General features: G+C 36.9%; 1 protein-coding gene across 1 annotated transcript in view; it reads right to left on the bottom strand.

Annotated features, from left to right (window-relative positions):
- Positions 1–2,291: 2,291 nt before the first annotated feature.
- Positions 2,292–26,545, bottom strand: part of Dync2li1 (dynein cytoplasmic 2 light intermediate chain 1) — a 34,959-nt gene continuing 10,705 nt past the window's right edge. The window contains exons 4-13 of the mRNA XM_003473054.5: positions 21,173–21,242; positions 19,644–19,732; positions 14,637–14,823; positions 13,749–13,817; positions 13,126–13,203; positions 10,252–10,328; positions 9,688–9,758; positions 6,947–7,044; positions 6,455–6,547; positions 2,292–2,582 (exon numbers count right to left, since the gene is read on the bottom strand). Of these exons, the coding sequence (XP_003473102.1) occupies positions 2,520–2,582; positions 6,455–6,547; positions 6,947–7,044; positions 9,688–9,758; positions 10,252–10,328; positions 13,126–13,203; positions 13,749–13,817; positions 14,637–14,823; positions 19,644–19,732; positions 21,173–21,242 (895 nt within the window). The 3' untranslated portion in view covers positions 2,292–2,519. The remainder of the gene's footprint in view (positions 2,583–6,454; positions 6,548–6,946; positions 7,045–9,687; positions 9,759–10,251; positions 10,329–13,125; positions 13,204–13,748; positions 13,818–14,636; positions 14,824–19,643; positions 19,733–21,172; positions 21,243–26,545) is intronic.

Genomic DNA, 26,545 nt, shown 5'->3' on the forward strand with positions numbered 1-26,545 from the left:
GAACACATAGAAACAAACTGAAACCCACATTTATGTGCACTGACTGGTCCACAAGAGAGGGCTCAGCTCTCTGCTCACACTGACAGGGGGTTGACAGCTGTTGGATGGTGACCACCACTGATACTGAGGAGTGATACTGATACCTTTTGCTGAGGGTTAACATTTAACCTGCAGGCAGGGACTGAGTGGTGAGCACAGTACATGGACAACTTTCTGGAAGATGAGCTTGCTACTTTCCACATCCAGCTTAGCTTACTTACAAAATCAGAAGCAGCTGTTACTACACAAGTGCACGCACTGAGACATGACCTCTTTAAGACATGGAGATCAGCTGTTATTAGACATCCTTAGAGAAGAATATTCAACTGATAACATTTCCACTGAGCAGGCCAGAGTGACACATGAGGGATTCGTGTTTTTGAATTGTAAAGAGAAAGAATGTTGGTAAGTATAGACACATACATATTTCCACAGAAGAAATGATGAACATAGGATATTAAAAATGGATTCTCTACTAAATGACTGATTATCTTTCTGATTGGTCTTCAAATAATTCACATACAAGTCTGAAATGAAACTATGTCAGTGGTGCCAGTAACCTTGAGCGGAACAGCATAGCGAGCACAGGAACTTTGTACAGTTACTGTGACCTAACTTTTAAAAAGCATGATAAATTATAGCATTTGAGATATCTCACATTGTAGAAGAAAATATCATTTTTTCTTGAAAAGATCATTTAATTAAGGAAACCACAGCAAAATTCTACTGCTCTGAACAACATTTAAAGATCTGGAGACATTGGTAAGTCAGCAGAACAGTATCATCAATTTTTATAAAAGCTCTGTGAGATTGATGATTATGGTATAATAGTTACATAATGCCTTATAGGTTATATATGTCACATCACTTATAGACAATTCCGAGATGATAATTTATTAAAGTAGCTCAAAGACAGTCCCACAGGAACCCCTTTTGAAATCACCGATTTCGACATAGGAACGATATGGGTGTACACAGTAAGTGGAAACATTTCCTACTATTCATATGCAGATGAATTTCATTCTAGCTTGGACACATTTGGAAAATTGACATCACATGTGACTTCAAGCTATTAAATGTTAGTGATAGTATCCTGACAAAGCACAATGACTTGCAACATGTGACATTTTATATCTTCAACTAAAAAATGGACAGTGATGTGTAAGAAAACCAAATTATATAATAAAAAATCCCTATTACTATTGTGTGCTAGGATGCTTTGAAGATCACAGTGCTCGCTGTGAATGTAAAAAAGGGCTCCTTCTTCATAGTATGAAGCAGGAATCTATTCTTTTTTTTGGTGCCCGGGATTGAACTCACAACCCCTCACTTGCCAGGCAGGTGCTTATGCCACTGAGCTAAATCCCTGGCCCAGGGAATCTATTCGTAAGGCAGATTCCTCAGAAGAAACAGGAAATTCTGTTCTCTAGCTACCAATGACTGTGAAACTCTGAGGCACTGCACCGCTATGCTTCTTCTTAGTAAAGTGCTTAAAGCTGGGCGCAGGGCAATTACAGGTGAACTTCTAAAGTAGAAACAGAAAAACAAGAATAACTTTCCTGGTCAACAATAGCAATTATACTTAAAATGCACTATCGGGACACAAATCTACAGGACTGGAAAGGCTTCTTAAAGGCGTACCGTTTTGTAAAGAACTCTAGTTATCCCCAACTCACGACATTCTGGTTTGCTTCTCCATGGGACATCACCTTAATTTTGTCCACTCTTCAAAAAGTGTTCATTTCAAATAATGTGTCAGTCTCACTTGGTGATGATTTTTAAAATGCTTCATTCCAAACCAGTGATTCAGAGTCACCCGTAGGATCCTTGAAATGTGCATTTTTTTTTTTTTTGAGACAGGGTGTCACTATGTATTTGAGGTGGATTTTGAATTCACTGAATAGCCCAGGTTTGAACTCAATGAGATTCTCCTGCCTCAGCCTCCCGAGTGCTGGGATTACAGGTGTGCAACTACCTTTCCCAGCAGGAATGGGCATTTTAAATGAGTATTTGCAGGTGCTTCTTATGCCTTGCCGTTTAGAATAAAAGCAGGAAATCCAGGAGCCCAAACCTGGTTTCTCACCAACTACATTTGAGTTCAAAGTCTAGAAAGAATGTGTCCAACATGGACACTTAACATTGTATTTAAGACTGTTAGCAAATATTCTTGCTTTCATAGTCCCAAGAACATCTAAGCAAAATGTATAGAATATTCTGAGCCAAGTCTGTGCTACTGACACGTTAGACACAGGTAACAGGAGGTTCCTTTATTTTTGAGAAATATTACATACAGTTATAAAATGTTTTTCCTTTTTAAAAGTCTTAGAGTATCCAAAAAAAAGTTGTATTAGAGAAAACGGAGCTTTTCCTCTAACAAATCACACTTCTTAACTTTCTTCACAGACAGCCACGAGAATTAATTAATAAAATAATCTTACTTGAATTTGGGAAAGAAAATCAATAAAATAGCTGAGTTAGGTTCAAGAGTCAAGCTCAATTTGTTTCCAAGACTTGGAAGCATTTCTCTTGTACTGCTCCAGTTCCTAAAACAAAAACATGCATGAAGAAAAATCAACTTTCTAATCTCAAGTAGGCATCTTAGAACCTCCTTAGCCTTTTAAAGATATAACAATGTGTCCTTGATAGTATTATCATTCCCAAAGCTTCTGTTGTGATTGTACTACAGACTTGTTTTCTAGGAATCGTTTTTAGTCTCTGTAGTCCAGGTGTTGATATTTATTACAGTTTCAGATATAATTATATATTACATAGAACACAAAAAACTTCTTCCAACTAATAAAATAAAACATTTGTCAAATATTGACAAGTCAAATGGGAAAAGGATTGGGAGATGCAGGGGAGGAGGGGGATGAAAACAGAATTAAGATGCACTGTGCGCGCACCAACTTGCCAGGAGACATAATCATCATGCGCTGCAAACACGTATTAATAAAAATTTAAAAAGCAAACAAACAAACCAGAAGTCAGTGAAATAACAATATTTAAGATATACTTGTCAACTTTTAGAAATTCAGAACTGGGGATTTGCTCAGCGACACAAGCACCTGCCCAGCAAATGTGAGCTTTTGAGTTCGATCCCTGGTACCCAAAGAAAAAGAAATTTCTCATACATATTAGAGAGGTGCGTATGGCGTGAATGGAAGAAACTCGCGCTCAGCACAGTTCAGAGGTCCCGGTCAGGACAGACTCGCCACACTGAGGTCAGCGGTCACTCCCTGGGGCTCTGGACGGCAGGAAAGGAGCGGTGGACACGCTGCGTGGGCCTCAGAGTACAGTGCAAACCTGGGAGAAGCCTGGGCACTGCTGCTTCCTATCTTACAACTTCTGTACCTTTCGAATGTTTTTACAAGAATATGTTTTACATTAATTAAGAATAACTTTACATTGCATAAAGCAAAGAAAAATTTTACTGGAGATGGAAATCTCATAAGAGACAAATGAAAAACAAAAATGATTACCAAAGGGCTTTCTTCTTGGCTTCCTCCGTGTTACTCAATCTCTAAATAATGTACAGTTTCTTATTTTGGTTAAGTAACATGGTGACTCTGCCAGACAAGGTGATGGCTGCCCTTTGGTTAACAACAGTGAAGTTCACAGTAGCCAAGAAAAGAATATCTGTTCTCATTGTCAGAAAAATCATGGGTTGTGTCTTTAAGACAGCTGCATTCTAAGTTATAATTTGTGTCACAAGTTTTCACTCTATACAAGTGTTAGAATTTTTATAGCACTTTGCAGTATGCTTTTTCCCTAATGAAGTAAATCTAGTTTAACAGCTATGTACCATTTAAAAGATTGTTAACTTACAAAGAATAAACAAATTAGTATTGCCAAATTTGTCTTTAATTGGAAGTTGTTTGGGGGGAGTTTTTGTTTTGAGATGGGGGTCACACTATGTAATTCATGCTAGCCTTGAACTTATACGAGGTAGCCCAGGCTGGCCTCACACGCACAGCGATCCTTCTGTCTCAGCCTCCCAGAGCTGGGATTGCAGGTGCGTGTCTGCACCCAGCTCATGTCTTTAACTGGAAGTGTTGTATTTTTTTTTTTTTACCCAGATGAAGGTGTTAGCAGCAGCCCCTGCTGCCTGAGGGGAGAATGGGCTCAGCACATGGGTTAAGCCTGCGGGAGGAGGAGGACTTGCTGAGTCAGGACTTAATTTACCTGATTTCTAGTACAAAGATTAAAGGCCCTGAGACTCATTTGCTATTCTCTCATTCGATCATTAATAATGGGACCTGAGGGTTCAGGGGGGGAAAGAGGAGCACCCTGTCCAGTCTCCTACAGGTAATCGTGTTATAGTCCATAAAACAGCTGTCATCGCTACTGTGGAGAAGAACCAGAACCAGAACCAGCGCCACCATTGGGGTTGTAGGGACGCAGGCATGCAGTGCACAATCTGGACTCCTTTAGGCAGCAAGGCCCGCTCTTGTGTAATTATGGACACAGTCTTGTGTTATGTGAGAGTTTAAAATTTAGAAGTAGTTAAATCATTCTTTCTTTTAAATGAGGATTGCTATTCAGATGTCAAATCAAATCAAATCAAATCTAGTTTTATTGCAAAATGTTACACACAACCATAATCAGATTAAAAGCTCAAAAAGACAAACCATATGAAGAATGTTTCAGGTCCTGTGGGGTTTTGCCTTCCAGCTCCACTTAAAATTCCAGCTATAGACAACTGGCTAGACTTTCAATAATGCAAATGAATTTTTTGTGGGCTATATCAGTAAAACTGGCAGTGACTATCTTGCCCATATAATAATGAAATTTAAATGTTTAGAGGAAAATCAGTAAGAATCTTCCAAAATTAATCTATAGAGAATTTCTTATAGCTAAACAGCCATGTATGTCAGCACACAATTGGAAACAACTTTAGGTCCTGAAACTCCTTCGACAGAACATGAAATAATATTCAAATTTAAAATGCTAGATACTGAATGTCACATTCTGAAATCAGATATCAAATAATTAAGCATCAAATGATAACCACGATGGTATCTTTAAAGCAGAAGCATATATTTATGTTAAGGAACTATGAGTGCTATCTGAAATCAATGTAACTCATCTACTAATACAAGAAGGGAACTGGCTTAGATGCAAGACTTGTCAGGTAGGTTAAAAGTCTGTCAGCCCTGTTGGCAGGTACACACAAGAGTCCAGAAAGGAGTGATTCAGGCACTGTGGGATTTTGCCTTCTAGATCCATTCAAAATTAAGTCAGGGAAGATGGACCTCAAAGTGAGAACTCACAATGCTATGAAACGCCCTTGCCCTTTAATAATACCATAGCATGCGAGCTTAACGACATATCATTCCCATACCTAGACAGATACACTTATCACCAATAGCGGTTAATCATCGACTCTGAAACAGTAATCTAGGGATGATGTCCAACTACTTCCTCAGCCAAGGTTCACTGTAATAAGAGTTTAATAAATGTCGTAAGGGTTACCGCAGGTCATTTTACCATCTGTACAACATGCTCCTTACTTCGCTTTAGCTACTAAACCTCCTAAATACTCACGGACCATTTTCAGTTTATATAAAATTATTTGCTTATGTGTTCTTATGTGTGCTAAGAGAAATAATCCTGCTCACTGCTCCCAGCACTGCCCAAGTTAGAGAGCTCTACAGATCCCAAACCAGACGACGTCACAGGTTTCAAGTTCAAGTGCTCGCTATACAGAAACTTCCTCAGAGATGACAGGTTGTGGAATGTTTCTTTTGTTAAACTAAAAGCAGATCTGAAAAAAAATCTAGGAATAGTGTTTGAGTCATAGTGAATTTACTTCTATTCTGACATGAGCTGGTACACTGAAATGGGGCCATCACTTTGAAGCACCTTCCTAACAGGCCCTAGGTTCTGTGAGTTTATACAGGCTTTCTGGGGCTGGGGATTTAGCTCAGCAGCATAAGTGCCTGCTTGGCAAGTGCGAGGTTGTGAGTTCAATTCCCGGTACCAAAAAAAAAAAAAAAAAAAAAGAATTTTATATAGCTTTCCAATGGACAAGATAATTTTCCTGCAGTAAGAAAGGTACAGGCATATCTGAATGTTTGCATGAAACACCAAACCTTTCACGTAATCCCACAAGCAAAAAAAATATATGGACATGTCTCCGCAGCAGCAAGGTAAGAATCATGAGTTATTGTAATGTAAAAGTAAACCCGAAAACCACAAACAATAAGTGAATATAAAATATCTGTGGGTGGTGGAATGATTTTTAAGTTTCTTCTTTATGCATATCAGAGGTTTTCTATAGTACAGACATAATTTTTAAATAATTTTAAAAGTAAAAATATACTATATACATACATTGAAAAAGCACATGGAATTTCCAAGGCACTGCAGATTTTATAATAAAACACAAGATGAAATTAAGTAAGAAGAGTGATACCTGATCCTTCTGAACCCTCATCTCATCCACTTCACTCTCCGCATACTGGGGATCTCGTGCCGGGTCCTTGAGGTCTTTCAGTGTGTTGATTCTCTGAAATCACAGTTCTTCAAATCATGTCCCGCTCCTCCACGGCCACCATCAGTCTAACCAACCACATTCCCACCTCCCACCTACTGCTGGGCCCCTGGAGACCTTTCAAGCTTTTATCATCACTATGAGGCCCTTTCCAAATTCCCCAGCCTCCAGCCGCCTTGCCCTGCACTTGCTGCCTCTCGCTCCTCCAACAGCCAGGGAAGCAGAGCCGGCCACCACCTACTCACCTTGTCACCTCCACCGTGCTTTATTTACAGCAGAGGGTTAGTAAACGTTTAGTTGGTTTTTGAGCATGGGGGATTAAAAACAACGTCATCACAATAGGGCCCTTAGAACATTTCCTACAACCGAAATAGTGCTAAACATTCTTGCTTTAAAAAACTGAGAAATACCTACCTTTGGTGGGAACAGCTTTTCATAAACTTTTTTCCACAGCTCCATTGGTGTGTGAGCATGAAACTTTCCAATGTCATTATCAGGAGCAGGAGGAGGACCTAAAATTGTCAGTGTATTCCAAATGAGTGCATTGATTAAAACACTACAAGTTATCAATTAACTAGATGAACACATTTTAGACTTCTCATTTTCTACCTAAGTGACTATTAAAATGTACTCTTACCACCATAGCAAGATTACAGTATTGGAAGAGCTAAGGAATAATATGTAAACTCTAACCCTCATCTCCCACATTTTATTGCTACATTTATATTTTCTTAACATTAATTCCGGATCTCGCTTTGTACCCTAGCAATATCTGGATGTATGCATTAAAGATGTAACACTATATAGCATCATTTGTATTACGTAAAATTGACCATAACCAAAATGTCCACTGATAGTTAATAATGAAATAATAATGAAAACCTTGCTTTGTAATACTATTCAGTGGATAAAATAACAAATAGACTTGAATGAAGCAGTAGTATAGGAAAAAACATTAATGCAAAATCACTTAAAAAATTCCAAAACAATGAAGTGCCTGCCAAGTGCAAGGTCATGAGTTAGATCCCCGGTACAAAAAAAAAAAAAAAAAAAAAAAAAAAATCCAAAATAGTAGCTATAGACTGATAAAATTATGTTAAAAATATTTTCTAGGGGCTGGGGATTTAGCTCAGCGCATAAGCGCCTGCCTTGCAAGCAGACAGTCGTGAGTTCGATCCCTGGTACCGATAAAAAACGAGAAAGACCAAAAAAAAAAAAAAAATTCTCTATACCACCACGTATGTGTATAAATGCATCAAAACTAGAGATACATAACAAATTTGTTCCTTATATGTACTGTTTACAAGAATTATTCATGTATTGCTTAATTTATTTGCATAGCTTGCTTCTCTTTCCTTTTACTTCCTTTTCTCTCTCTTTCTCTTTCTCTCTTTCTTTCTTTCTTGTGCTAAGGAGAGTCCAGGGCCTCCTGAATGCTAGGCAACTACTCTACCATTGAGCTCCACACCTAGCTCAGTTTTATAATTTAAATTTGAAGCTAGAGCTTCTATTTCCGTTAGAGGTTATGTTTCACAGTGAGTGAAACAACAATATTTGAAAACTTAAAACAATTTAATGTGACTTTCTGGCAATTTTCAAGCTGTAACCTGGTTTATGCCATGTTTATCTTTTTCCACTGTCTGTATTACTCACTGAAACTTTTTCAACAATGACTTTGCAGGGTCTCCTTACTGCCTTGGTGGGAAAGGCACCGATATGCTCTACTGATCTTTGCTAAACTCCCTGGTGTGCATGTGGATGGGTGTGGAATTTGCATACAATCTCAACACCTGCACAGGGCCACGTGTCTGTCACCATGGTTCAGATACTCACCAATCCCGTGGCCCACCTCCTTTCTAACTTCTCCCTTCACTAAGAGTCCTGTTTCTACCCTCTGACAGTTAATTTGTCCTCCATTCCAAAGTTTTCATTTCAAAAACACACTGTATAATCACATTGTGTATATCCTTCACTGACTGTTTTTTCCTCATTTAGTGTAATTCCTTAGAATCATTTTTATTTTTATTTTTGGCACCGGGAATTGAACTCAGATCTTGCTAGAATCATTTTTAAGTGGATTGTTTGGGCTTTTGTTGTTGGTGGTGGTTTCTTTATAGATTCTAAATCTCAGTCCTCTGACAGATTTGTGGTTCAAAAAATAATTTCTTCCTGACTGTCGCATGTCTTTTCATGTTCTTCTACACATGCGCTTTCACAGGGCAACAGTTTTAAATACTGATGAGGTCCAAGCTCCATGGTTTTTAAATTCAGTAATTATCAACCTCTTTTGACCTCCACCTATTCACACGGGTAAAAGAATTGCATCAGCATTATCTGTTACCACACAGAGAAATTCTCCTTGCTACTGAAATTATGTTGGCACTAATGCCAATTATAAAAATCAGACTCCATGGCAGCTCATTAAGCAAAATCACTATTCCTTTCATTACACTTCAATCTATAATCTTAAGACAAAGATCTTTAGTCAAAGACTAAATAGTCAAATAAGTTTTAGTTTGTCAGAGTAACAGAGAATGGAAAATAGAAAACTATTGCCTGTTAGTGTATTAAAAGCAGATCACGCTATTCCAAAAGCATAGTGAACTGCTAGGGTCAAACATGTTCACAAGGAAAACGGTCGGTGTAAAGATAAAAAGTTTGAAACGTAAGTTCTAAAAATCTCCCTTGATGCAGAAGACTATGGAATCTGCGTTAGGAAACACACCCATTAGGAAAAGCAAGCCATTTTTATAATGAAAAACTAAGGCACTCTTCATTGGTACAAACGTGCTCTTTTCATTTTATTCTATCACTTCAGTTGTGAATTTCTTGACTATATTCTTGGTTTCTTCTAAACTTAAGGAGCTAAAATTTACAAATACCTGGAAAGCACCGAGAGAAAGGAAATACATGCAAATAATTTTCAGGCTAGAGATCAGAAGTGTTTCTTAACTGGGCAACATCTCTTCAACCATGAATATGTCAAGGTGATACAGGTCGCATCAACACTGGACACACAAGTAAATATATCAAAATAACTGCATCAAGAGTGAAGCCAGAAACAGTGGGGCACGCTGGAGATGAGGTGAACACGGAGAAGGATAAAATCAATAAGCAATTAAAAGGCACTGAGCAAGTTTAATAAGTCCACCAACCTATCTGACACAAAGAATCCAATCCTGCTGTGATAAACAGTGGTTTATTCTGATCCACACATATCGATTTGCTACAGGGAAAAGAAAAAAGAATCTATTTTAGTTTAGCAAATCAAATATGCTCCACACTCTAAACATGAGTCAAGTTTTATATCTAGCTTCAGACAAGAAAAACTGCCCCAAATGAAAAGTGATTTTTCCCACTGCCCCAAATTAGTGATTTGCAAACTTAAAGTACAGCATAATAACGGTTTTAAAGAGGAAAACGTGATAGATCCACATTACCTTAAATCCAAACCAAGAGAAAGAGCAAAGCTAAGGATGATACACACTAAACTTTTCAGTTCAATTTCAAAGTAACATAAAGAGTAATGGTAGAGGGAAAGTTCCTACTATGAGGAGGAAAGAAGCAAAAGAAATCAGTGAACAACATGAGAAGCAAGAAAGAGTCTGTAGTTCTCCCTTCTGGGCACTTTCCAGGTCAAGAAACAAAAGAATTTGAGGACAGTAATCAGATGAGGTCGCATTAGCAATTAAAATAAATAAAGTAAGTTTCAGCAGTACCTTCTATCAATGCCAAATGCCAACTGGTTGATAACTCCACGTATTTTTAGTAAGAGAGCTTCTGATTTGCTGGTAAACTTTACAAAAAAATAAAAAATAAAATGAGACAAAAGTCAGGAGAATCAGTTCTATGCTCTGCTTTCCAACTAACAGGTCAAATAAATCTGGCCTTGAACAAGTACGACTGCACAAAGAATTACAACAAATAGAGTAAGCAGACAAAGCAAAACCGGAAAAAAGAAGTTCTGGCGAGTTTAACTCATGCTTCAGACATCACGGGTGCGTGATGCAGAAAAGACTTGTTTGTGCACAAATCATCTCAGCAACTCAAATATTGTAATCATCATCAAAGTTTTTAAAAAAAATATAGGCCTATATGTGCGCATGATGTACATGTGTATGTATGTAAACATACTTAGTATAGTTTAAAAGAACAATTCCTAAAACACAACTGGTTTGGCTAGAAAATAAGAGGCATATATCAAAAATAACTTTTACATCCCAGGACACACTGCTGTCTTCAAAGCAGTCACTATGGACCTGCAGACTGGAACAAGACTGACACGAACATTATTTAACTTCTTTCTTTTGAATTACCTTTAGAGCCTGAAAAATTAAGCTACTGAATATTCTCACTTGTAGAGGATAATTAGAAGTACCACAACCAGAACACCCTTCTAGAATGAAAGGAGGTGAATATTATTAATAATTAAGGTCTAACATTAGGTTAACAAAACTTAGGCCACCACACAAATTGTGGGGGTGGGTACAGGACACTGAACTCAGGGCCTTTGCACAGGCTACATGCCTTTTTTTTTTTTTAGATTAAGTCTAGCTAAGTTGCCCTGGCTGGGCTTAAACTTGTACTTTAGCCTCCCCAGTTGCTGAGATTGCAGGCATGCACCTGGTTTACCCAACAAATAATCTACACTGAGATTTGATTTTTGAAGATACTAAGTTTTCAGAGCCAAATCAGAATGACTAAGATGTATGGAAGCAAAAAAAGTGAACTTAAACTGAAATGAAATATAAAATAAAGCAAAGATTTCAATTTTCTGATTCAATTTCAATTCCACAATATAAACTTCATTTTGAAATAAGAACAGGCTCCCAGGAACAGTACCCAAAGGTGGGTACTTTGTAAATATACAAGACCTGATACATTTATTCAAAAGAAAGCACTGAAATAATTTTGATCCTTCTAATGAAATGTTTTAAAATCTACACAGGAAATTTTCACCAAATTAAAAAACAATTGCCCTACTTAATTATATTTCTATACTTAATATGATTAATGTTATTTATATTCTTAATTTAAATTTTATGTAATTAAATTTTTACATTTAAAAATTTTGTATTTACTTATTTTTGTTGCACTTGGGGATTGAACCTGAGCAACACACAAGTTAGGCAAGTGCCGTACCACTGAGCTAAATGCTGAGCTACTCTGAGGTAGGCACTAAGTTGCCCACATTTGCCTCAAATTTGTGATCCTCCTGCTTCAGCCTCCTTAGAAGCAGGATAATCTTATTAAATATATTTTTATATTTATTATTAAATATATATTTATTTTATTATATGTGATAAGAAAAGGAGCCTAATCACAAATGTATTTCCTAGAACACAGGGGTCAGTGAACCTTATCTATTTTCTAACTCAACTCTGTTGAGTCTATCACCTGGAGAAGAGCCGCAGAGCCCCAGACCTCCTGTTGGAACAATCTCAGGGTTAGGAATGCAATATTCCCCAGTGCAGTTCACTTCACTTTCAGACTATGAGAATAGAAAGTCTTTCCTTACACAAATTATCTCTGTTGATTCTTTTCAAAACAATCAAAAATATTTTCTCAAGTGCTTTGTCAACCTATAAGCAAAGGGAATTCAAACATAAAAGGTAGTGATATTTTTGTTTTGTTTTTGTTTTTTGTTTTCTGAGAGAGGGTCTCATTATGCAGTTCATGCTGACCTTGAAATCACTGTGTAGCACAGGCTGGCCTTGAAAAGGCAATGACTTTAAGAAAACACACCATTAAATGTATCTAGAATGTTCAGAAAATATAAAATTTGAAAATGTATATTGTATTAGTATAGTCATAATATTCTAGCCATGAAGGCAAGGGGCTGGACCATGGTGTCTCTACCATTCTCTGATTTGGAGGAAAAGAGACCATTAAATAATTACCCAAATGTGAAAGAAGTATTTTTTAAATAAAAATGCTTTTATTTATATCTCCTTTAAAGGATACCCAGTAAATCTGGTCCTGCTATGGGAGATAATGGTAGCAATAATTACAATAACCAACATTTATTAATACTTGTTTTGGGTCCTGGTGTAAGCATTGCACAAGGGCTTCCTGTTAAATCTCACAAAAATCCTAGGAAGAAAGTATTATTTTTAACCATTTTAGCTAAGAGGACCTGCCTAAAATCACAGGCGATCACCTTTGAAGGCAGGCAGCATTACATCAGAGTTCATGTTTTTAACCTCGACAATAAGCTGACATTTTTAGAGTCAACAAAGAACATGAACCCAGGGCCTTGTACATGCCAGGCAACCTCACTGCACTGAGCCACCACCCAGCCCCAGATGAAGTCAAAACAGGAAACTCAAGGTGAATAAACAGGCAGTCACTTTATTTCTGTGCGTGTGGTTGGGCCTTATGGATATGAAAAGTGTAGAACTTTGCTCTCAGGAAAGGGGGAGTCACCTAGCAGACTGTGGTCCATATACATTCGCCAGCCCTCGGTTAGAAGAGGCCTTCGGCAGTGGGAAGAGAAAGGATGGGATGAAGTATTTATTATTCACAGTCATGCATGAAGTTGCTAATTTTTCAAATATGTTACTCTAAGCCCAAGGGATAGAAAATGTACAAACCATCAATGATGCTCCATAATAATGTGCAACAAATCGAAGTGTCTTGCATATTACTTTTCTCTTCTCAGAGTCAAAATCCTACAGAAATGTCATAAAAAAAAAAACAAGGGAAGAGAACTAAATATCTATAGCAGCAAGAAGCCAATTAAATAAGGCAGAAACAGATTCTTCTTTATTATTTAAAACCCACCCCGAGGAGTACGATTCCATCACCTTGATATTTGTTTCTCTAGAGACTGAACAAGAGCTTCAGTCTTTAGAGCTCCAGCTATCAGATCTTTTCTTTGTTTAAACACTTAGCTCAAAAGAATTCAGATATATGCACACATTTTATAGTGTGGAATACCCGACGGATTCCCTGACAAGCAAAGATAAGAAGAAACTAATTTTCTACTTTCTTCAATTTAAAAGTTGAGAAGAAAGTTCTATCCCTCAGCGGTTTAAGATTCATTTTCTAAATCTTCTCTGTCCCAAATGTACCTCTGTTTCCAAAACCTTTAAGACGTGTGGCTTCCTAACCCATCCCTTCCAGAGACAGTTCTATTTCAAGATTGTTTTCATACCTCCCCATAGAGAAGAGCCATGCACATCCAACAAACTCAGCTAAAAGTGGAAGAGTTTACCTGAAAAATATCATATTTACTTCCAATTATGACCAGAGGAACTGGAAACGGGTCAATTAATTCACGATCCTGTTAATAAACATATTTCAATGATTTACTATAACTTTTTATTGCTATGTGGCTCAGTAATTTCCCTCCAAGAATACATCACTTTAAGACTCTTGTTGGCTTATCATAGAATTTGATCCAATATAAACTTTCATTCACCAACCTATGTTTCCTAAGCATGAAACTAGAAATGGCAATTCCCCAAATTACTGGTATTTACTTTTTCCCTGGTCTGTTCTTTTGTTTTCTGATTAATACACCTTCCTGGTTTTTTTTTTTCTATGTTAACTGTTTATTGTATTTGCATGGGAAATATAAAACGCTGCTCTTAGTTTTCTAGAGGATAATATTCACTACTATACTTAAATAATTTGTGTTACTATCACAGCTACTTTGTAACCATCTGTCAGATGACAACCATGTGACAGACACCAAATGAACAAAAAGTACAGAGTGACAGTGAAAGCTGTTACACTGTACTCCTTGCCTAAATTTGTAGCTTCATCTAGTCTTTGCGAGATGACTTTTGTACAGACTGGCTTTTTATCTTCATTTTACAGAGATTATAAAATCAATATCAAACTATGACTTTAAAACTCTATTTCTTTTGACTGGAGTAATATGCCATAACAATCAAAGTAGATGTCTAATAAGAAGACATAAAAAAATCTTTTTTTCTTACTGAAGTTTTATTAAATTGCTATAATTTTCCAGTGAACAGGTTCATCTACATCAAGTGAATTTCAAGCCATGCATAAAAATCTAAAGTTGTTTGTGATGTTATCTTAACTATGTGCGGGATGACTAAAGATCACAAGAACAGGCCCAGCAGTAACTCACTGGATGTTCCTTCTGCATGGTGCTCCACATCTTCTGTCTCATTTCAGAAGCTGCTTTAGAATTTGTCCTTCCCAGTTTCATTATCACTTTATCTACATGGCTTCTTGTGGCTTGCAACAGATTTTCCATGGTGGGCCAAAGGTGATTAGGCTTTGAAAGATCCAGAACAAGAACAATAGAAAATGTCCTAAGGAAATAAAAATATCCTCACCAAAGCCTCAAAATAGTGATCATTTTAAAACACCAGTGTACTGAAATTTATCCAAGAATAACAACATTATAGCTTATGAGAATAAAAAAAAACCCAGCATTATCCTATTTAAAAAAGATAAAACTTACAGCCTTATGTATTCCAATGCTTTTCTCTAGTGATATTTCAATATTATAATCAATAGAGGTACTGAAATTTCTGTTTAAACTAAAAATAATCATTTAAATGAACAAACTGCAAGCATTTGGGTCCAACAAGTGCTTTGTTTACATATAATTTTATCATGTGCTCCAAGGAAGGTAAGCAAAAATACTAGTAAGTGGTAGCAGCAACATACCTAGTCAAGAGAGGATGGGAATAGACTTACTGATGGGCCTTGTTAGGAAACTATCCAACTTACTTATTCTTTATAACAATGCTTTCTAGAAGATGTTATGATGTATATTTTATGGAACTGAAGACTGATCACATAGTTACATAATTATAAGCTGTAGAACTAATATTTAGGTCTAAAGTTACACGTCTCCTTTCTATAACACACTGTCTCCCCGAAAGCATACCTATGCCCACCAGATAGATTCATCATGCCCATTATGCTGCCTATTTGTACAATGTTCATGCACACAAATATATATATATATATATATATATATATATATATATGCACTCAGTGAAAAACATACCCCGTAAAACAAAAACAAAAACAAAAGAAACCAAACTTTAAAAATGGTCAAAAGGCTCAAAAAGACCTTTTTCTAAAGAAGATATACAGATGCCCTATACACACAAGAAAAGATGTTTAGCAACACTAATTATTAGGGCAGTGCAATCCAAGGAAAGCATACCCTCTTAGCCATTAGAAAACCCGTTGTTAGAAGGAATAAAAAAGCTAGGAAACAACATGAACTGCTGAGGACACTGAACCCCTTGTACATTCCTGATAGGAATACAAATGGTGTGGAGCTGTGGAAAACAGCATGGGGTCCCTCAAGAAATTAAACACACAATTACCATGTGATTCAGCAGTTCTACTTCTGGGTCCATACTCCAAAATGAGAAGCTGGGATCTGAACAGACGTGTACACTAATGTGCTGAGTAACATTACTGAGAACAGGCAAAACACAGAAGCAACCCAACTGGCCACGGATGGATTAGTGGATAAACAAAATGTGGTGTGTACATATAATGACATATTAGCCTTAAAAAGGCAGGAATTTCGAACATGCAACCACCTGGATGTACCTTGAAGACATTATGCAGAGTGAAATAAACCAGTAACAAAAGGGCGGATACTGTCTGGTCTCATGCATATGAGGAACCTGCGTGGTGTAACTCACAGAGTGTGAGAGCAGAATGAGGCTGCAGGAACTGGGGGAGTGGGACAGGGAGCAGCTATTGTTTAACACGAGCCTCAGTTTGAGAAGATGAAAAAGTTCTGTAGACAGATGGCAGTGATGATTGCACAACAATGTGATACATATTTAATTCCACTGAGTTGTATAATACTAAATTTTATGCTATATATATTTTTCCACAATAAAAACCAAGTACATAAATCTAAGAGTGTTTTAGAAAATGGTCATGATGGCTAGGGACATAGCTCAGTGACACAGTTAAAAAAAGAAGGAAAATGGTCATAGTAAGGTGTAGAAGCATAATCAGGGGTCAACATCTTCACCACCAGGGCAACCATTCTGCTAACAGACACAGCCAGAGATTGTATGTTATTTAATTATTTTGCTTAGGTCAAGAAAACATGCTATTTTATGTAATTTATGCAGAACAGTAACTTCATTCTATACTGTTGGTCTAAATTTAGTAAGTAATCTGAGACATTAATTAGTTATCAAATTTTTCTATAAAATTACTGTAATACATGTCTAATCAATCATTTCTGTCACTTTAATAAGCTTAGAAACAGTCTAACCACAAATTGTAACACAGAGATTTTTTGAGACAGGGTCTCACTGTAAAACCCGGGCTGGCCTCGAACTCATGGTGATCCCTGTCTCCCTCTGCTGCGTGCTAGATCACAGGTGCATGCCACCATGTCAGCTGAAACAGATATATTTTCAGTAGTAAAGAAACTAACTTTATTTTAAGGGTTGTAGAATAGTTACACTTGAAAAAAACTATTATGATTTAACTTTTTTATAGTGGTAAAATATGTATGATAAACACTTTTTAAAGTGAAAAATAACTCTGTTTTAAGAAAAAAGAAAAATAGATTATTCAATTATTTTCTAAGGTTAAAATTTTTGTTTCCCAGTACTTTGAAAATACATGTGTTAGTTTTTACTTATTTCATAGCAAATGACAACTAAAAAAATTTTTTTTTTAATTTTTTATTTAAAGAAAAGGAAACAAAAGAATACATGGAGATTTTAAAAAAGGGTAGAAATGATACAAACTTACAGAAAAACAAACGGTAAGAAATTGCTGGTTGATAAGTTACACATTGTCATCTTAGAAGTAGCCGTTCATGTTATGGAATTGAAGCCTTTAGAATGACATTCATAAAGTGACACTACAAACCCTTCTGCTCTATGATCGAACAAGAGCTCAGTAACATGGTTATCAGTCCTACACATTCATTGTCTTACTATGACTGATCTTAATTGAATCTGAATCGTAAGACTATGGGTTGGCCATGGCTGATTTTATTTGAAAATGGTATGCTTGTCAGTATCAACCCTAAAAGTAGAGGCAACTACTCTGAGGATGACAAGTTGTAAAGAATATCCATACTGGTATTAATTAGTAACAGCTTCCAAACCCTACAATGCTGCCAAAGTTAAGTTTTTATAAAAATAGGTGATACTATATTTAACTATAAAAAAATTTTTTTTAAAACCACCTTTCTTTTGTTTTCCAGTACTGGTGTTTGAATGCGCGGCCTCCCCAGTTCTTTTTCTATTGTCTTTTTTCGTTTTGAGGCAAAATCTCACTAAGCTGCTAAACTGCCCAGGCTGGGCTTGAATTTGTGCTCTTTCTGCCTTAGCTCCCCTGAGTGGTGAGATTACGGGCATGCACCCCAGACCAGATTAAAAACAAAAAGTATCTTTTGAAACAGGAAATCATACCACAGGAAATGTTCTATTACAAATTATTCAAAGTCTGTGGTAATGTTCAATGCAATTATAATTTATGAACAGTTATTTCAAAGACAGCTTCTAATACCATTTGGCAACAGATTATTTCCTCAAATTACTGGGCTTTGTCCAACATAAGAAAATTATGTGTCAAACTAGTTCCAGTCCAAAAAATGCTCCGAGACCAGAAGCTGCTTTAAGAGTGAATGTTTTCCATGAATTCTTTGGCCACTTTGGGCCAGGTCTCTGGCTGCCTTTCTCTGTGTCGCCCTCAGTCTGACTTCTCCTCTGGCCTCCAGCTGGCTCCAGCTGTCATGGTTCCAGGGAAAGGAAGGCTGACCATCACATAGTAGGAAAAAAGCTATGGAAAGACGGGGCTTTCTGCAGAGCCCCAAATTCCCACAAACCTAGCAGACCCAGGTGGTCCTGGGTCTGCAGAAGGGGACAGAAGTCAGGGTCAGTAGTGGTGCCAGCCCAGGACCCGTTCTGAGCAGGCTGCGTCTTCATCTTTTCAGTCTCTGGTCCTGCAAAGTGGCTGCTGGGGACCCTTCAGCTCCTCCCCACCCTCCCCAGCTCTCTTCAGCCACACTGGAGCCACCCTAGTTCCCGTTCTGCTTGTCTCCATCACAGAGACACATGAAAACTGTGTTGCTGTTAAAGTCCATGTTTCTGAAAACGAATACCATACGGAGACGGTGGTATAGCAAGATATATATAAAGTCTGTTTATAACCACGAAAAAGACTAAAAGACATAGCCTGGCATGTTAATAATGGTTACTTTTTATGTGATTCTGAGTGCTCTTGCTGTCTTGGTATTTTTCAGAATTCTCCAAGTTTTCTTTATGAGGATAGTTTGGTTTCAAATAAAATAAAATAAATTCTTTTTCACTAGAAGAAAAATCTCTGGACAAACAACACCAACATTATCTGCAGCCAGCTAGCTCAAGAGAAACACCTGTTCTGCTAACAAGAAATAATTCCACATACTAAGGCTCTCAATGCCTGAAATATAACAAATATTTGCCAAACCTTTTGTCTCTGGTCCAGCCAGCAGCAATGGTTTGTGCTAATTTCTGACAAGAATAAGATCCTTCAGAGTTTAAGATTCTTGCTTTTCTTGGCTAAGATGAGTTCCCAGGAACATTGTGAGAAATGTCACAATTTTCCATATCTGATTTGGCCAACATGTGGGAGTCACTGTCAGAAAAACACCCCAAAGGGTCTGAGGTTTTCCCCTCTGTTCCAGCTCTTTAAGGTCAGCAAACAGAACCTTTCTTCCTATTTGAATATATAGTCTTCAGATGAAACTCAAGGATGTTAATTCTCATTAAATTAAAGGTAGACTTATACTACCCCACTGAAGAAAAACCTCCAGGCGGAATTGACTTGCACTGAGATGGAAAGTAGCAAGAATTAACTCCCCAAATTTATTTTTGCAAATGAATTCACCACCCAAGTATTTTTAGACATTTTTTTTGTTGGTGGGCTTGCAAAGTATGTTACACCAGTGGGAATGCCAGCCTTGGTTCTTTAAAAAACCTCTTTGGAAGTATTACAGTCTAAGCGCACAGAAAGGAAGTGGGCACGGACCTTCAGCAACATCAAACTGTCGCCTCAGGTTAATGACTCACCAAAGCCTACACACACAGCACCCTGCAGACGCTCCGTGTACTCGCGGCTTTCCTGACCTGGGCTCACTTACCGCAAAAGGTCACTTGTGATCGGTATGCTGATTAAGTCCAACAACGAGGTTCCTCCACCCAGTTCCCAAAAGTGAGCAATATCCTTTGGCTGAAAAAAAGTTTCCTTTTAATATTTAAATTAAAATTTTTATTTGTTAATTTTAAGTGCTTATTTATATAATAAGTTTCACTGTTGACATTTTTCATTACATACAATCTGATCCTATTTCTCCCATCGCCTCCCTCACCTCCCCTCTCTTCTTCAACAGTCTCCCTTCTACTTTCATGTTGTCTTTTCTTTTTCTGCCTTTTTTTTGTACCTTAGACTCCACATATGAGAGAAAACATGGAATACCTGCCTTGCAGTCTGGCTTATTTCATAAAGCAAGTTTTTGGTGAATTGTAATGTTTAAAATTTTGAAGAAGTTCTCACCTTATAATCTCTAAAATTATTTCATTACATTTGAATCATTACTGATTGTGGAAGAAATCATCACGCTGGAAAATCTCCCTTGATTCACAGTTTCATGAAAAAAGTTTTTAGAGCTTTTTTCAAAAGTTAAGCTTATGAAAGGTGCTTCAGTTTCCAGCAAAAAGCATAATTACATTTCTAGGCTTATCATTCATGTCAAAATTCAAATGAGTCATGTAATGAAGTTATTTCTTTTTAATTTCATGGTTTTAATAGACAACTTTTGTTGGTGGATCCAAGAAATAACAGGCAGTTTTACTTTTCTTTATTCACTGTCTAAAGAGCAAACATCTGAAGCCAATCAATCCATGGACACTGGCCTGTGCTGTGGGAGCGGTGAGTCCCTGGGCTCGGGACTGCTCTCCCACACAGTTAACCTTGAAAAGACTCCTTCTCATGCGGGACTCCCCGAGAATCCACATAGGAATTTGCCTCCACTACCCCACACATTATTATAAGCTCTCCCTCTATTCTGAATAGTTTCCAACATTCCTCCAAAGAGACACTAAGTGAAAATAGGAAAACAGAGTGTATGGTTTCAGTACTAACAAGAGGGTTTTGTTTTGTTTTGTTTTGTTTTTGTACCAGGGACGGAGTCCAGGGATTTGTTCCTGCTATGCAAGTGCTTTATCACTGAACTACATCCCAGTGCTGTATTTTTTTAAATGCTAAGAATTTAGATTTTTGAAAAGTATATTCTCATAAATACTTCAAAAGTCAAACCCACATTTTTAGCAGATTTTTAGAGAGACAGATGGTAACACAATATTATTCTCATTTGAAAACCAGAAGAAGTCACATTAACGCGATGCAAGTCAGCCAAGAACTGTAAGATGAAGCTGCAAAGCAACCTTATTTCAGCATTTTAAGATGTATCAGATGAGAAAGCTGAAATGCTTTCAGAGTTTGGGTTGGCTTCACATCAGCTGGACTGCACTTGAGGCTTACCAGCACAGAGCTCTGAAGTGTACAACGGGACATGCCTAGCGATTGTGGATGAAGTGGAAAACGGAAAACAAAGTCATCATCACTATTTCCTAGCCGACAGCACTGCAGCGTCTTTATGAAAACACTCACCGTGTTATGGCCTTTTGCTCTTCTTCCATACGTATATTCCAAAGCTAAGGTAGGCTTTGGTGGCTCGTCCCTGTACAAAAAAGGGGCAGATCATATTACCGTAACAGGTGAGATTAGTTTCTGGTGCTATTATCTTACTCCATTCATTTTTACTTCCTCTTAAAAACTTTATTAGAAGTTACCTTGAGTAAAAGCATTGAGGTAAAACATTATTTTAAAAACTTATATAAGAGATAAGCTTTTTTAAAACTGTCTTAGTGAATCCCTGCACCCTGGGAGGCAGAGGCAGAGGACTGCAAGTTTGAACACGGTATGCGCAACTGAATGAAACGATGCTTTTTAAAAAAGTTTTGTTTTAAAGGCTGCGGATGTAGTTCAGTGCGAAGGCTCAGGATTCAATCTCCCCACTATTGTTATAAACAGAAACAAACAAACAGAGAAGAACAGCGGCACCTGCATGAGGGGTGGCGCGTTCGGGGGATTGCAGAAGGCGACAGCACCAGCAGCAGCCACGGCTGTGCTCGGTCACGGAAGCACTGACTCAGGCCTACGCTGCCTTCACGTGGGACTTCAAAACCTAATGAATGTTAATTTATTGAGGATTTCAGTGGACGACTTTAATTAATATCATTCTCTTAACTGAAATCACGGCTTGGACATGGGCGTCCTCAGGCTGGTGAACATTGTAAACAAATTATGTAAGTCTTAAATCTCAACAAATGATACAGAAAATGTTAAAATGACTTGATGAATGCCACACTTTATATTGCTTGGTAAGTAGTTTTATGGTATATATTTCTTTTTTTTTATTGTGGTAAAATATGCAAAATAAAATTTACCATCTTAACCATTTTCAACTATCAGCTCAGTGTACTGAGTACACTCACATTGTTCTGCAAACAGTCTGCCAGGTTTCTTACCTTGCAAAAGATTTTTTTTCCAAATCCATTTTATTTTAAGAAAAAAAAAGAGAAAGAAAAGGAAGAAAACAAAAAACTACAACAATATTTCAAAACACATCAATCAGAGGACAAGACATCTGCATTCAACTGTCAGAACAATACCAGCACAAATGTTTTTCTTTGGTGTGAACTCAGAGAAATCAGTAGTGTAACTATTGTAACTATTTTTATATACATATACATATATAATGCTGATTCAGCTTCTCACACTGAAGAGACAATGTTTACGCATGTGTGAATTGTTTATTTCACTAATAAGTGTAGCCTCAAGTTATACCCATTTACCTATAAAAGTCTCCAGTTTATCCTTCTTTATGGCTGAGTAGCTCTCCATTGTATAAAAATACCACATCTTTTTTTATCCATTCCTCAGTTAATGGACATTTAGGTTGTGTCCAAGATTTGGCTGTTACAAACTGTGCTGCTATAAACTTGGGTGCACACATTCACTGTGGCATGATGTTCTTAACTCTTTTGGCAAGATACCCAGAAGGGGAATAACTGGGTTGAACGGGACCTCCAATCCTAGTTTTCTGAGGAATCTCCACACTGATTCCCACAGTGGTTGCACCAGTCTGCATTCCCACCAACAGTGGAAAAGGGTTCCTTTACCCCCGACAGCCCCTCCAGCATCTGTTATTGCTTGATTTCTTGATACTAGCCATTGTCTCTGGGGTGAGGTGGAATCTCAGTGTTGTTTTAATTGGCATCTCTCCAATGACCAGTGATGGTGAACATTTTTTCATATATTTATTTGCTGTTCATATTTCTTTGAGTGTATATTTATCTCAGAGGCCCATTTTTGGGGATCTTTAAATCTGGGAGGACTGATTTTTTGAGTTCTTTGTATGTTCTTGATAGTAATCTGAGGAACAGCTGGCAAACATTTTCTCCCACACTGTGTGTTGTCTCTTCATTGTGTTGATGCAAAAGCTTTTCAAAAGTGTGAGATCCCAGTTGTTGATTCTTTGTCACAGTTTCTGTGCAACTGAGGTTGTTCCTACACCAATGTCTTCAAGAGTTTTACCTACTTTATCTTCTATCAAATTTAGTATTTGTTTTAATATTAAGATCTCTGATCCATTCTGATTTTAGTTTGGTACATGGTGGAATATATGGGTCCACGTTTAATCGCTGGCATGTATAGAACCAGTTTTTCCAGCATCATTTATTAAAAAGGCCATCTTTCTTCCAGAAGATGTGTTTGGCACCTTTGTCAGATATGGAGGCTTAGTATGTCTGCAGTTGATTCTGCATCTTCTCTTCTGTTCCATTGATCTTCAAGTCTTTTTTCTTTTGCTTTTCTTTTTGTCAGTATCACATGCTTTTAGTCACAGTAGCTTTATAGTATAATTTCAGCTCAGGGATTGTGATGACCCCTGTCTTATCTTTGTTGCCCAGGACTGCCTTTGCTTCGTCTAGTTCCAGATGAATTTTAGGACTGTTTTCTCTAATTCTGTGAGATATCCTATTGGAATTTTGATTGGGATTGCATTGAATCTGTAGAACAGTTTTGGAAGCATGGCCATTTTCACTATAATGGTTTTTCCTACCCAAGAGCATGGGATGTCTCTCCATTTTCTAATATCCTCTTCAATATCCTTTTTCAGAGTACTGTAGTTTTCAATGTAGAGGTCTTTTACATCCTTTGTTAGAGTGACTCCTATGTATTTTATTTTTCTGGATGCTACTGTAAAAGAAAGGTATTGTTTCCCTGATTTCTCTCTCAGTGAGTTTGTTATTCGGGTATATGAAGGCTACTGATTTTTGAGTGCAGACTTTATAACCACCTATGTTACTGAATTTGCTTATTAAATCTAGTAGTTTTTTGGTGGAGTTTTTGGGGTCTTCTAAGTAGATTATCACGTCACCTGCAAATGATAGTGTAACTTATTCCTTTCCTATCTTTATTCCTTTGATTTCTTTCTCTTGTCTAATTGTTCCAGCTAAAGTTTCCAGGACTATCTTGAGTAAAAAAGGAGACAGTGGATATCCTTGCCTTGTTCTTGATTTTAGAGAGAAAGCTTTCAGTTTTTGTCCATCCAGTATGATGTCGGCTGTTGGTTTGTGGTAGATGGCTTTTATCAGATAGAGATAAAGATCAATTTTCTATAGGGTATTTTTTTTTCCTTTGGTTCAGGGGATTGAACTCACAACCTTGTGCTTGCCTGTCAAGTGCTTGAACCACTGAGCTAAATCCCTGGCCCTCTACAGGGTTTTTATGCTGGACTTTGTCAAAAGCTTTTTCTGCATCTATTGAGATGATTTTTGTCCTTGGCTCTGTTAATATGGTGTATTACATTTATGGATTTATGTATGTTGAACCATCCCTGTATCCATGGGATGAATCCCACTTAATCATGGTGTATAATCTTTTTTATGATTTGTGGAAGTCTGTTTGCCAGTATCTTATTGAGGATTTCTGCATCAGTTCATTAGAGAAATTGGCCTATAATTCTCTTTTTTAGTTGGGACCCTCTCTCATTTTAGTATGCTTGCTTCCAGGAATGAATTTGGGAGTACTGCTTCCCTGTCAATTTCATTAAAGGGTTTGAGAAGTAGTAGTGTTAGGTCTTCTCTAAATTTCTTTTTTCTTTTCTTTTTTAATTCAAGAGAAAGACACAGAGAAGAAAAACAAAAAACAAAAGAGACAAACAACAATATAGGTTTTCAAAACAAGATGACAAATTTAACAATGGTTGTTATACTGTGTATTGTTATCTTCAACAGGGTTGCTGAGATTACCAGCTACAGACATGAAAAACTGATCTAATCATGGGAGTATTGACTGTTCTTTTCCAACAGAATTAGTAGGATAGTATGCCTTTTTCCTTTTCCCTTTCTACTAATTTTTTTTGTAGAATTCAACAGTGAATCCAGGCTTTTCTTTTTTGGTAAGTTTTTAATTATATCTTTGATTTCATTTATTGACATTGGGTTATTTAGAATTCTTACATCTTTTTGATTCAGCTTTAGTAATTCATAGGAATCCGTCTGTTTCTTCTGTTTCGTTTTGTTTTTTGTCTTTTTGAGACAGGGTCTCGCTGTGCAGTTCAGGCTGGCCTTGAACTCACTTTGCAGCCCAGGCTGGTCTCAAACTTGCAATGATCCTCCTGCCTGCTTCCCAAGTGCTGGGATTGTCTATTTCTTCTGCATTCTCCATCTTATTAGAGTACAAGTTTTCAAAGTAGGTATAGATGATTTTCTGGATTTCTGCAAGGTCTATGTGATTCCATCCTTTTAATACCTAACTGCATGGATTTGAGTCTTTTCTTTCCTTTTTAACATAAGGCTGGCTAAGGGTTTGTCAATTTTATTTAATCTTTTAAAGAATCAACTCCTTGATTCACTGATTCTTTGTACATTTTTTAGTCTCCGGTGCATTAATTTCTCCCTTGAGCTTTAAAATTTCCCCCTTATACTTTGGTTTAGCCTGCTCTTCTTTTTCTAGAAGTTTGAGGTTCAACATTAAGTTGTTATAATGTGCTTGCTCTGTTTTCTTAAAACTGCATGCCCATTAAACAATGACTCCCCATTTTTCTCCACCACAGTCCCATTCTCCTTTCTGTGCCTATGTATCTGACTTTTTTAAACTTATTTCACTCAGCACAATATTCTCAAGGCTCATCCAAGCTATACAGCCTGTGATAGATTTCCTTTTGAAGGTGGAATAATATTGGTATATACTAATTTTTAATTTGGAGAACAAATAGAAACACAATTTTAAATTTGGGACTTGTACATTTATATTTCTTAAATATTTTTAATTTTACCCCGAATATATATTTCTTGATTCAGATAAAAAAGAATACTTGGCTATATTTCCTAAAAGAGGAAAATTTTTTATGAAACAAGATGATGCTTTTTAGTACAAAATTTGCAAATCTGATATTTAACATACAATATGGAAAATTATCTTTTTTCTGAGCAGACTATCAAGGAATTAATGTTAACTTTTAATTCCTTATAGTAGTTTATAGTATATTATCTTGAGTTAGACGATCTATTATAGGAAACATATGAAAATGGCCTAAGGAGAACCGTGATTTTTTTTTATAATGACAATTTTTTTTAATTTAAAAAAGATTAACATAAAAGAGGACATAACAAAACAGGTCAGAACTGGACAAGTTAAGCAACATAGTGTTTTACCACAGGATAATCTGACATAACAGTAGCTACCATAGTGTCTCTTTCCTTGAAATATTTGAATATACCTTCATACACTATAGTATCAAACATAACGAGACAGAGTAAAACCATTCAAGAGAATGAAAGTATTACAGGGTATTCAGAACCAACTAACAGAAAATGAACAATGGTTACTATATTATCTCCTTGTCCATAAAAAATTTTGTTTATACTATCACATCTAATCTATCACATCTAATAAAATCCAATAAGATAAACA

This window comes from Cavia porcellus, unplaced genomic scaffold (assembly GCF_034190915.1).
Source record: "Cavia porcellus strain 051 isolate PalLab524CR breed Dunkin Hartley unplaced genomic scaffold, mCavPor4.1 scaffold_1, whole genome shotgun sequence".
NCBI classification, from domain to species: Eukaryota; Metazoa; Chordata; class Mammalia; order Rodentia; family Caviidae; genus Cavia; species Cavia porcellus.